The sequence below is a fragment of the Schistocerca cancellata genome, chromosome 1 (assembly GCF_023864275.1).
Source record: "Schistocerca cancellata isolate TAMUIC-IGC-003103 chromosome 1, iqSchCanc2.1, whole genome shotgun sequence".
Lineage (NCBI taxonomy): Eukaryota > Metazoa > Arthropoda > Insecta > Orthoptera > Acrididae > Schistocerca > Schistocerca cancellata.
This window is the reverse complement of record NC_064626.1, coordinates 220,754,853-220,767,700: the sequence shown is the minus strand read 5'-3', so window position 1 is coordinate 220,767,700 and position 12,848 is coordinate 220,754,853. Positions and strand designations below refer to the sequence as shown.

At 38.0% G+C, this 12,848-nt stretch overlaps 1 protein-coding gene across 2 annotated transcripts in view; it reads right to left on the bottom strand.

Annotated features, from left to right (window-relative positions):
* LOC126169482 (coiled-coil domain-containing protein 149) overlaps positions 1-12,848 on the bottom strand; it is a 58,340-nt gene that overhangs the window by 27,317 nt on the left and 18,175 nt on the right. For both annotated transcript variants that reach the window (XR_007535457.1, XM_049920646.1), the window contains exons 4-8: positions 11,004-11,120; positions 10,198-10,370; positions 7,310-7,382; positions 4,081-4,165; positions 1,720-1,864 (exon numbers count right to left, since the gene is read on the bottom strand). Coding sequence is in view for 1 of the 2 variants with exons in the window: in XM_049920646.1 (XP_049776603.1) it covers positions 1,720-1,864; positions 4,081-4,165; positions 7,310-7,382; positions 10,198-10,370; positions 11,004-11,120 (593 nt within the window). In the remaining variant the exon portion in view is untranslated. The remainder of the gene's footprint in view (positions 1-1,719; positions 1,865-4,080; positions 4,166-7,309; positions 7,383-10,197; positions 10,371-11,003; positions 11,121-12,848) is intronic.

Here is a 12,848-nt window from a genome sequence, read left to right as displayed (position 1 = left end):
AAGTGTTTCGGCGATAGCTCTACTGTCTTGATAAACGTGGTGTCACATGCCACGGTGAGGTGAAAGTACAGAGAGAAATAGTGTCTTGAAGATTTTTTCCTTCCCCACTGGATATTTCTAGACTGGAGATATATCCACTTATGCTTTCGCAAACCATATGAACAAGCAAATAAAATCTGATAAGTTTTCCAGGATTATATGGCTGGAAACAAAGCAATCCTCTCCATGATATCATTGCTTCATCAAGAGAATGCTCCTGTTCAGGTTTATACGCACTCTGAAATTTATCTAGGAGGTATTTTAGCACAAGTTCAATTTTGTAGTGTGTCTGTTTTTGACCACTCTGTTTGGAATTGTTATTGAAATGCCACGATTTCCATATATACTCGAATTGATTTCTGCTCATTAGCTTGTCAAATATTGGTGTCTCTGTTAGAGGATCTGTTGACCAACAGTCCTTCAAATAATCTTTTTTTTTATTTTCCCATTAAGATAATCATGCCCAGAAATTTTTTTCAGTTCAACAGCAGTGATATTTGTAAATTTTGGACACTTGGGAGATTCATTATAATGGTTTTTGTCTGTTTTGTTTGTGATACTAGTCTGATTGTGATAACATCTGATCGAACAATTCATCCCTACAAATAATATCACAGTGCTTATAATGCTATGCATCTCATTGGGAAGCATTTTTACACCTGGAATTCCTCTAAATGTTTCTAGAATAATGATCTTGTTCTTCTTCCGACAACATCCACTGTCAGAGGCTTTGTCAGCTAAATCATTCACAATTATTTCACTTTGGTTGATTACAGCCATGTGGTTTTCTTCTTCACTTTTACTACCACTATCAGTTACATCATCTGAATCACTCAGAACAATTGTCTGCAAACATTTCAGCAAGAATCTTACTTTCCATCAACCGTTTTCACTTCATACAACACAAGGCCTCAACCACAATACTGAATATTTCGAGGTACTGATTATTGGCAGTAAAAAGAAAGATAAAAATAAGTTAATACAGTTGTTCACTGCACTGAACCCTCCAACTCATGTACAACCTTTTGTTAAATTGAAATAGTTACTGGCTTGAGCAACAGGCCTCAGAAAAAGCTCGCAGAATGAAAAACATACAGTTATGTGACCCGTTCATGACAGTTGGATGTGGAAAAACATAAATCTACATGAGCCATAAGCAATGCATTGATAATCAGTGATATCTCCATCCCCTGCAATGCAGAAACTGCTATTCATAGAGGAAAAATGAACAGGATCTTTTTTGTAGGAAATTTAATGTAGTTTAATTTTGTATTGGGTAACATTATTGCTAGAAGCTGCGGTTTTGGAGTTACTCATGGAAAACAAACAAAAAAGTGACCTTTAAACACTCCCTACACCACGGTGAGGCCGTTTTTAGTATGTTGTCCATTACACTTCCTGCTACCACTACGCAAAAATTTGCAACTGTATGATTTTTCCCTATATTCGACCATTTTTAGTGTTTTTTGACTGAGCTAAACAATCTAGCATCCTTCAAAAAAGGAGTAGAATAAAAAAAGCAGAAGCTAGCTTTAATAACTACACAAAGAACGTTTATAATAACTTTCAGAACAATTAGTACAACAAAGAGAAATGTCTATAACATGGCTCCTAATTAACAAACTTAGAAATTTTGCCAATGTTAAAAGTCTATCTCGACAGTGACTATTTTCACTTCACCTGTTAGCTTTTTTCTGATGTGACAATGCCAGAGTCTTGTCACCCAGCGCCTCAAGAAGTGCAAGGCAGAGACTTTTCAGATCTGCCACAGTGGCTGCAGTATTTGGTAGCTGTGTAGCAGTGCCATTTTCAAGAAGTTGTTGCACTGAAAGAGAAAAGTCAGGCTGTTAATTACAGTTGGTGACTAAACCAATTTCTTCTTCTTGTCTCTTAGTTGTGGTCATAATAACAGAATACCTGTTACATTTTACAATGATGAATTTAACAACAATTAAAAATTTCATTTTTTTAGTAACATGCAAAAAGGAGGGTCAAAATGAAAAAAAACTAATATTTATAAGACCTATAATCTGTTTGGAGCACAATGTGGAGGTAAAATATTTAAGAAATGTATTTATATACCATTTAGCTAATATAATATCTGTGTTAAAACTGCACTGTCGAAGATGACATATTTATGTGTACTATCTTTTTCAAATTTATTGACAAGAACTCTGTCTTCTGTGATGAAAACAGTTGGTTACTGTCCAATGATGGCCTTCTAAGCCGAAGGCCAGTAAATGAACACTATACAGTATCCACAGTTTCTGTTTTTCATTGATACGTGTCTGTCTGGTTTTGTGTCAAATTCTTCAGTACGCAAAAAATGACACCTAACAATTTTGTGCAACAAGATTCAGATATTTTTGGGACATGGCTGTTGAGTTTCACAATGATCAACAAGGTTGTCTCTGATGAGAGCCATCTACTACATCCCATACCATGCACGTTTTGACAACCTTTGGAAAAATACCTGCGTGAATAAACCGCCATTGTCTTGCTCATACATTCCCAAAGACTGATGATTAATTCTGATTTGCCATGCTCTGGCAGTGCAAAAACCTGAACAGAGACTGTTTTGCTCCACAGGATGCAGTTCTAGAACCCTGAGCCTTTTCTGTACTTGAAGGTAATTTACTGATGGCAACAACTGAATTTGAAGTTAAATTCAAAATGTAGTGAATCAACAGCAATGAGAGAACCACAAAATTAAAAGTTTCAAGATTGTAATTTCCTAACATCCAGACAGTTTCACACTACAAAATAAACTGAACACATTCAGTTGTTACAAAAAACTGATTGACAATGAAAAATAATTCTGAGAAAGAATGTTTTCGAGATGCATTAATGAATTATCACTAAAACTATAGGTTCAAATTGTTCTGTGTCAATTCATACAAAAGAGAGCCCCACTAACACAATGTTATACAAAACAATGATTACTTGAATGATTAGTAGAAGTGTAGCAGTAATGTTCTAAACAGGGTATGTTAGTTGTTTCAACATGACAACCCATTATGTTAGTGACAACTACTACCTTTAGTTGCTATTGGGGCCTATCCACATCTCATCTGTCTATCCAGCGCCATCTGTAACTTCTAAACCCAAGAATACTGAACCAACTTTATGATATTTTTTATTTCTGTACTTAAGAGGAATCATTTCTCATATAATGCACACTGTTTGTCCCTCATTTTTATATAGAAACGATGTTCCATACTCAACAGCCTCATCCTTGGCAGAATTATCAGACAAAATAAGTGGCAACACACCAATTTACAGAAAATGATGGGACACACTCTGTCCTTCTAAACAACGTAATACGATTATGGTATCTATTAATTTTTTATCAACAGTTAAATTTCAGACAGCATATTATGGGAGAAATGGTCTCTTAATATGTGCAGGTAATACTAGGTATATGGGTGCAGTGTATCTGGAAGACAGGAAGATGAATTTAGCATCTCCACCTGATGAGGGGCACATATGGCTTGGAGGTATGTTGTGGCCATGGAAGAACATCATTCACAATAACAATAAGTGTTTCATAAAAATGAAACACAGCAAGTTTTTTAAGTGTCATTCTGATAGTCATTCTCTGATGTTTGATCCATCTAAATGTATTCACATTGTACAGTCTAATGAGACAAAAGACCTGTAAGCAATCAAGCACTTTAACATGATTATGGTATACACACAGATGGGAGTTATCTGTGATATGGTCAGATTTGACGAGGATTATAGCTCTCTTCTGGCCTCAAGCACTGAAGACACTGCAAAGGAAAAGAAGGCCACTTGGAACAACAGAACACGGTTATTCAGAGCGAATTAACAGGTCTGAATCTTAATTAATTCATGACACAAGTGACTTTAGAAAGTTTATTAAAAAAATAACATGAAAACTCTGTTGCTTGATAAGTTTCCTTCCCTTTAGCTGTAAGGCAAGACCTGCTTGGATAATCAGTTACCTAGTGGTAGTAAGAAAGGAAAGAATATAGCACTCAAACCACATACTTATGAAACAGAAAATTCTTTAGTTACCTTGCTTATGAGACATTATCATTCCAGTGCTGCTGTTACTTCCCAGTTTCACAGCTCCCTTATTGCGTTTCTTATCCAACATGCTCTGTTAAGGTAAATAATGTCAACATTACATGTTAGCAAAGGTTAGTAGGAAAATGACTACAAGCACTAAACATTAGAAGTTATAAATGTCATGCATACCAATGAAAACATGTTTTACTGTCCTATTTCCAATGCTCATTGTTAGTCATACTAAAAATATAGCAAATTGATTAAGTTTCTTTTGAAACTCCAACATGAAGCTTTACTACATGAAATTTTATCGATATGTAAAACATTTGACAATAAAAGTGAAATACTTTTCAGCCCTAAGCACTATAAGTAGCCTGAAAATTTCTGAATGGCTTACAAATTCTCATGTTTATCTTTTATTTTTTCACCAAGTAGCAACAATATGGATTACATGTGACAAATTAAAAATGAGTGCTAAACTGGGACTTGGAATAAAACATTCCATTTTAAGGGCAGTGAGTCAACATTTACACCATACGAGCACAGCCTCCACAGACCGACTCAAAGCTTAATCTCATAACGATCTTCTCCCTTTTCCTTCCAAATTCCACACAGGGTGTGATATAGTGCTATAAGACATCTCAACACGGTTACACTTGTTATAAGCAATCAACAGAACTTTGTCTCATTAACCATATTGCATGTGTACACTAACTGCGTACCAATTTCTCCCCCCTCCTGAACTCACTCCCTCACTCTCTCTCTCTCTCTCTCTCTCTCTCTCTCTCTCTCTCAATGAGAGACAGAGACAGAGAGAGAGAGAGAGAGAGAGAAGGGGGACACAAGGAGAAGTAACGAGAACAATGTGATACTAAAATGTAGACTTTCACGGCCGGAAATATCATGTCCATTATAATTATCCGGGCTGTTATGCCGAGGTCGGTTGATGAATTCTGTGGTGATTCCCAACGTTTCGTCTCCGACTGCGGGAGACATCTTCAAGGGGGTCCGTAGCTCGATGGGAGGTCCAACACACACACTGGCTCGCTACTGACTGCCGCTAAATTCCGTGTCCGCGCGCCCCCGCGCCGCAGTGTGACGTCACGTGTTTTGAAAACGTCAGTGCAATTGGCCGCTGTCCGTCGCCGTCGATCGCCGTTGCCATCACCCAGTAGTGGACGAGTGGTACACATCATCTTTAACACCGGCGTCCATATACCGTTTAATTTGACGCCCTCCTCCTTTCGGTTGAAATTATTTGGGTGTTTAGTGATTTCGATTGCCTCCCTGTAGAACCTTTCGTAATATCCGCTCGTGGCCGCTAGTATTTGCATCTCCTCGAAACGAATATTGTGGGTCCCTGGCTGGAAAGCGTGCTCCGCAACAGCTGATCGTTCCGTTTCTCCTCTTCTGCAGCTGTGGTGATGTTTATGTGGGTACCACTATAATAAATAATAATAAAAAAGTCCTCCATTGAAGAGAGTGTACAGAAAGGTCTCTGCAATTCGGTTGCGCTACCACCGAGGCTTTATGGATTGCCCAAAATTCATAAAGAAAATGTGCCATTAAGACCGATACTAAGTGCCATTGGTTCGCCCACCTACTCGTTAGCCAAGTTTTTGACTACGCTGTTAAAACCACATGTGGGCCGTTCGGACTCTTATATAAAGAATTCGACACATTTCATCAGCAGATTGAATGGCATAGTGGTCCAGCCGGAGGACATATTGGTCAGCTTCGATGTGGTATCACTGTTTACCATGGTTCCACTTAATGATGTATTGGAACAGCTGGATCAAATTTTTCCTGCCGATATTTTAGAACTGTTTAAGTGTTGTTTGACGACCACATACTTCAAGTGGAATGAACAGTTTTATGAGCAAACGGATGGCTTGGCTATGGGAAGCCCCCTAAGTCCTGCAATTGCAAACTTCTTTATGGAGAAATTCGAAGAACAGGCCTTAGGTACTGCCAGCAAGAAACCAAATGTATGGTTCCGATACGTGGATGACACGTTTGTGTTGTGGAGACATGGTAGGGAGGAACTAAGCCAGTTCCACGAACATCTGAACAATATAAACTCGAGAATTCAGTTTACAATGGAGGAGGAGGTAGACGGCAAACTATATTTCCTCGATGTGCTTGTGTTTAGAAACGAAAATGGTAGTTTGAGCCACTCAGTGTACCGCAAACCCACGCACACGGACCGTTATTTGCACCGGGATTCGAACCACCACCCACAACAGAAGCGGGGTGTTATCAAGACGTTAGCGGACAGAGCTAGAAATATTTGTGAACCTGAGTTGCTCGACGCTGAGATGGAACATCTCCACAATGCACTAATGAAGAACGGATATTCGTCCACCGAAATAAAACGTGCGTTGAGGCAGCCATGCAGAAATCATACTGACGTACAGGCTACTGCAAAATCTAAGGTTTTCCTGCCGTTTGTTGAAAATGTAACGGAAAGAATAGGGAGGATCTTGATTAAGCGGAATATTACCATAATTTACAAGCCCACCAGGAAGATACAGGAATACCTTAGGCCTGCCAAGGACGCTTGCAAACCATTGGAAAAATCTGGAGTGTATAGGATCCCATGCAGCTGTGGTGATGTTTATGTGGGTACCACTAAAAGAACTGTTTCTAAACGTTTGGAAGAGCACAAGGGAAATTGTAGAAGAGGAGAAACGAAACGATCAGCTGTTGCGGAGCATGCTTTCCAGCCAGGGAACCACAATATTCGTTTCGAGGAGACGCAAGTATTAGCGGCCACGAGCGGATATTACGAAAGGCTCTACAGGGAGGCAATCGAAATCACTAAACACCCAAATAATTTCAACCGAAAGGAGGGGGACGTCAAATTAAACGGTATATGGATGCTGGTGTTAAAGAAGATGTGTACCACTCGTCCACTACTGGGTGATGGCAATGGCGATCGACGGCGACGGACAGCGGCCAATTGCACTGACGTTTTCAAAACACGTGACGTCAGGCTGCGGCGTGGGGGCGCGCGGACACGGAATTTAGCGGCAGTCAGTAGCGAGCCAGTGTGTGTGTTGGACCTCCCATCGAGCTACGGACCCCCTTGAAGATGTCTCCCGCAGTCGGAGACGAAACGTTGGGAATCACCACAGAATTCATCAACCGACCATGGCATAACAGCCCGGATAATTATAATGGACGAGAACAATATGGATAACAACAATTCCCAATAAAGCTTTGCAAGCCTTACCTTATACTTCACGACTGTCTGATTTGACAATTCTTTTTCTTCTTCACACTGTTGCAGTCGGTCTTGTAAATATCTATGGAATTGAAACAACATTTTGTAACACAATTACACAAGAAATGGAATAAATAATCAGTTACTAGAACACAAGATCATTTTTGTCTAGTATTACCATAAACAAATGATCTATCATCGTATTTACGCATGCACGCGCACCTACGCGTGCACACGCACACGCATGCGTGCGCGCGCGCAAACACACACACACACACACACACACAAAACCATTACTACTACAATACTCACATACACTCAGAATAGAACAAGAGAGAGAGAGAGAGAGAGAGAGAGAGAGAGAGCGTGTGTGTGTGTGTGTGTGTGTGTGTGTGTGTGTGTGTGTACATGTACGCACGTGCATGCATGTGCACATGTGCACGCGCGACAGTTCCAATGACAAGCAGTCAGCCTCCATTTTTGTATGTCCCCCCATCAGTAGGCACATCATCAAAATGAATGAAAGCTGGTCTTTCCCTGAATTGTCACTCACTCTTTTTTCAACAAGTACTTTCTATTATCATAAAGATTTGTACCCTTTGCAGCTTCTTTTACAACTAACAATATAAAACATTTACACTATAAATTTTAACATAAAATACATGATCCTATTTCATTGTCTAGTTTTTTACTGGCATTTGTTTAAGTGCAAATTTATGCCTTTCACTTTAGCCCACATCGACATATGCATTAAAAAATGACAAGATATGGAAACTTTCACTACACTATTAGCAAAACTTTAACCTCCACATCTAACAGACAATAAACTGAAAGCAATTGATTTAGGCACTTAATACAGCCCCTTTTGCTCTCACAAACGCACAGCACAGTGTGGCATGGACACAACCAGAGACCAAAATCAAAGGGAGGCCTTCATGGTCCATTATCTTGGCGAAGGCACAGATTGTTTTTGGGATGTGAAGATGAAGAAATGGATGCACAGAATCAAACAGTAGTTACTGCATCTTTCACTGGTGAGAATAAAATGAGACATATGTGTTGGTTGCCCCATTTCACCCTATGTAAACATCCCCCACAAAAGAGTACTCCCATGGCCAGCAACAACAGTGTCCTGCTGGTAAACAGGATATGTCACCAAATACAGTTCTGGACCAACATGTACCATGATTCAATAATCTAGGTGACACTTCCACACTTTGAATGTCCAATGGCAGTCTTCCGGCATCCACTCTAATCTCTATACCCTGAGATGTGCATTGAAAAGGGTACACATCTGGAGCAGAGACTTCCATATCCTATAACAAGGAGGTAGCTCTGAATTATACAGGTACTTGAGGCACATTCTGAATAAGACAGAATTTGAGGTTTTGAAGCTACTTGGGTTTTAAGTTGGTTGAGGAGTTAAAATTAAGATGTGGCATAAAAAAAGAATTAAACTGAATTTTTTCTGCATGCTTGGAAGGAAAGAGCAAGAAGGATATTCAGGTGACATTTTTAATTTTAAAATATGAAAATTACAAACAATAATTCAGATTTATAAGTAATTTCCAGTGTAAAAGGATGAGTTGGTTTAAAAAAAGATATTCTATAGAAATCGTTTGAGTCTGTGCACAAATATGCTCGAATTCTGGAAACAGAACACCTTCTTGCAGAGTTACAGAAGTTGATAAATCATAGTAATCTCACTAAAAGGCAATAAAGGGTGATTTTAATCAAGAAAGTATGGCAGAAAAAAATATTGATTGTGTAGCAGAAAACTCTGGGTACAGTACTAGAAATAATGAAGGTTATATGTTAATAGAATTTGTGTTGAACAACACATTTGTCCTTCATCCATTCTCCCAGAAGAAAACAAATCCCATAGCAACTTGATAAGGACCTAATGAAAATAAAATTTCCTCCATTATATCAAAAAATGAAAAAAAATTACAGGCTGTCATAGTTTCAAACCACCTTTGAGCTGCAAATAATCACAAATCTGTAAGATGCAGAGTAGAAATACATAAAAAGCTAGAAATGAACAGACTCATTAGCAGGAGAGAATATTTAGATTACGAGGATTTGTATTAGAATACATAGAGGCAATGATTGAAAGTTCTGATGGTGTGTAAATAATTTAAAGAGCAAGATTAAATTAAGTATGCAATTAAGCTCATTATTTTAGAAAATGAAGATTATATGAGCATACACAAATGGGACAATTGTTATACATGCAAACATTCAGTTAAAAAAAAATCTCTCTCTCTCTCTCTCTCTCTCTCTCTCTCTCTCTCTCTCTCTCTCTCTCCCCCCCCCCCCCCCCCAGAATTTCAGCACAGTAGCTGACAATTAAAGTCCTTTCTAAATGGTACAATCTTCCCCCCCCCCCCACCTCCTTTTCAAAATTCTCTCATTGTGTGATGATTTTGTCATTACAAGACTTGCTCTCCAGCTTACATTGGCATTTATTTTCATGAAAACTATTTAGAATACTTTCTATCCCCTTTAATTGTGGAGATATAGCAGAATCTCTTGATACGTCCTATAAGGTGAAATCACTCAGAATTGTTACTACAGTTCATCACCTACACATGATTAAGGTCACTACGCTGGACATCAGTTTGCACAACATATGAAATACTGTGAACATTACGAACATTGCTTCCAATACCAAATCTATAGTCTGATACAGAATAAACTTAACACAATTCATCCCATATGAAAATTGCAGAAAACATTTCACTTTTCAAGAGAATTTTTTTTTCTTTTTTTTCCACAAGTTTATCTCACTTGTATTGCACGATCAAAGCATCAAGAAACATTACTATCGCTGCTACCCTTCACAATTATGATTTTAGGGTTTATTCATGAAATTACTAAAACATAATGTGCCTCACCTATTTTCCATGACCAAAGCATCAACGTCCATAACCTTGTTACTGTCGCCCTTCAAAACTACATGCAGTTCATGGTTAAGTCGGTGAACTTTACACTTGTATGCATCTCGTTCTGTCACTAAATCCTCCTTTTCATCCAGAACAGCCTGAAGATCAAGAGCCATCTGTGTGCACTGTGGAGATTGCTAGCATTAATATCACACACTCTCAACAAAATATTACTGTTGTGTGGAGTTTACACTGAACATATTCCAATGGTTTGTAACTTAACCATATCAACAAAATTCAAATGTTTACAAATTTTTGAGAAACATACTCTTATTTTTGACTTCCTGATGGAAATAAAACAAGAGGCAAAGAGGTGGGAGGTGAGTCACTCACAATCAGATCAAGACATGTTTGTACAACGCAAAGCAACAAATATGTGCAAAATTATAGTCATAGGTGTATGGGGCAATGACAAGAGGCAGTAAGAGGCCTTCTGCAGGCTGTAGTGCATGGGTGGGTAGTGTTACTGCTCAAATCCACAAAGAATGGGGGAAATAGATGATATCATCATAACACACTAGAAACTGGCAGTCACGAATTATGCTCAATGAAGGAGATAAATATTTAATAACTTTCTAGCAAAATTCGAATTTCAGGTCCTCTATGAGGAAGGAACATAGATTAGTTACGACAGCAAAAAAAGTTGGTATTTTAGCTATTTAATAATAAAAAATAGTACTGTAACCAAAGAGTTTTAATTATGTTGTGTTATTAATGAGCCTGTAAGAAATAATAAGTAAAAATGAATGGATCAATACCCTTTGATTCAGTGTCTCCAACTGCTGAACTAATTCTTCCCTCTGGTGGGAAGGAAATGCTTCATTATCTCTGACAATCGGAGCATTACGCTGCTGATTTAAGTGCTCTCTGAGTACCTAAAAAAGAACATCAATCTTATATATTGGAGATGATTTGGATCAATACAGAGATGAAAAAGTTCAACACTGAAATATTTATTAGGTTTTAGCACAGTGTAACTCCAAGGCTTTTCATAATAGTGTAAAAAATTTTCTGTACACTGAGTATGAATATTAATCTATCTTAAAGTCCGCTAGGGCTGACAGATAATCTTCTACAGTATATGCATCAAACACTCTTTTGTTTCCTGTTTAAGACCTACCATCTGTAACACAACTTAGAAGTCATTTCATCATGAAACCATTGTTAAAATTTCTTGTCATATGTAGTATGGCAACACAGAATGTATTAGCTTTAGACATGTTCTGTTTGAAACTGCCATAGTTAATGTTCCAATTTATAGTCAAGCATGTACACAATTTACCTACGGTGGTACACATGCAGCTTGAAGACTCGACAATTTTATTTCTTTAGTTCAACTCTCAACCAATTTGTATTGAGTTTGCAATTTTTATTCCTCGCTTGCTTTACCAACCCATGTAAGCTAATCTGACAACAGCTGACATTTACTAGAAGTCTAAGAGTTCACAAGAAATTAAAATTTGTACCAATTTAAGTCTGGGATTGGATACTGTTAGATATTATTTATACTCCCCAGAAACAACTTTCTTCATCAACATATGCCCTTAACATTTGTACGCTAGGAGCTGTTGTGGAGTTCAAAAATACAATACAATTTAAGTATTTAGTATTTCAATATTAACTAACCCCAGCAAGTTTGATGAAATGTGAAATGTATTTTGGATAACCTGTCACTTAAGCTTTCCGATGAGATATAAATTCTTAAAAAGGTAATTACTTTGTGTAATAAGTAATTTTTCAAATTATGTATTTACTCAATTTATGTTCTGCTTCTATCTTGCAGTAATTTATATAGTCATATAAACTTTGCAGTTATTACCATACTATATTGAGTACTATTGTGATTCAAATTGCGTCGCAATCTATAGGGTCTGGATTACTGCATATTTTCAAACTAAGCTGCCATTACAGCTCGTCATCAAACTTTGTTATCCTTGCTAAACATAGGAATATAAGTCAACTGTTATGATATTAAGAAAGTATGAGTATCACAGACAACTGATCAAGGATTGCCATTTCAGTTACAAGTATCAGTCACTGAAATAGAGCACGGAAACTCCAACCGAAGTGACTGATGCCCAGCAACACATGATTCAATGCTCTACAACTGATCACATTACTTAGTGAATCGTCTGATACCCAGCCTAAAGCATTCCAAGCCCTACCTTTTTTTTGGGGGGGGGGCAGATGGGGGGGGGGGTTGGCAGGGGGCAGTAGCTTTAGGGCACAAAACAGGTTAGGTCATAAGCACCCATATCCTGAGTTACAATGGGTTGTTTTCTAGGATAAGCATTCTGTGGCTCTTGAAGCTAGTCGAGACATAACAACATAATCAGCATTGGTAGGCCAGTAAAGCCATGAAGCATAACAACAGTGATCCTGAAATGCTCATTAAGAGGTACAAAAAGAATGAAGGTAAAATGTACAATTACAACAACCATCCTTTTTTAAGAGGCTGCTCAGAAAGAGTTTCTAGGACAACCAGTGTTCACAGTCAAAAATTAAATCACAATGCTTGGGTGAGTAAAGTGTAGAGAACATTCCACAGCCTGTGCAGTCTCTACTTAAAACTAGGATAGTTCTGTTGACAAACATGCGAAGTG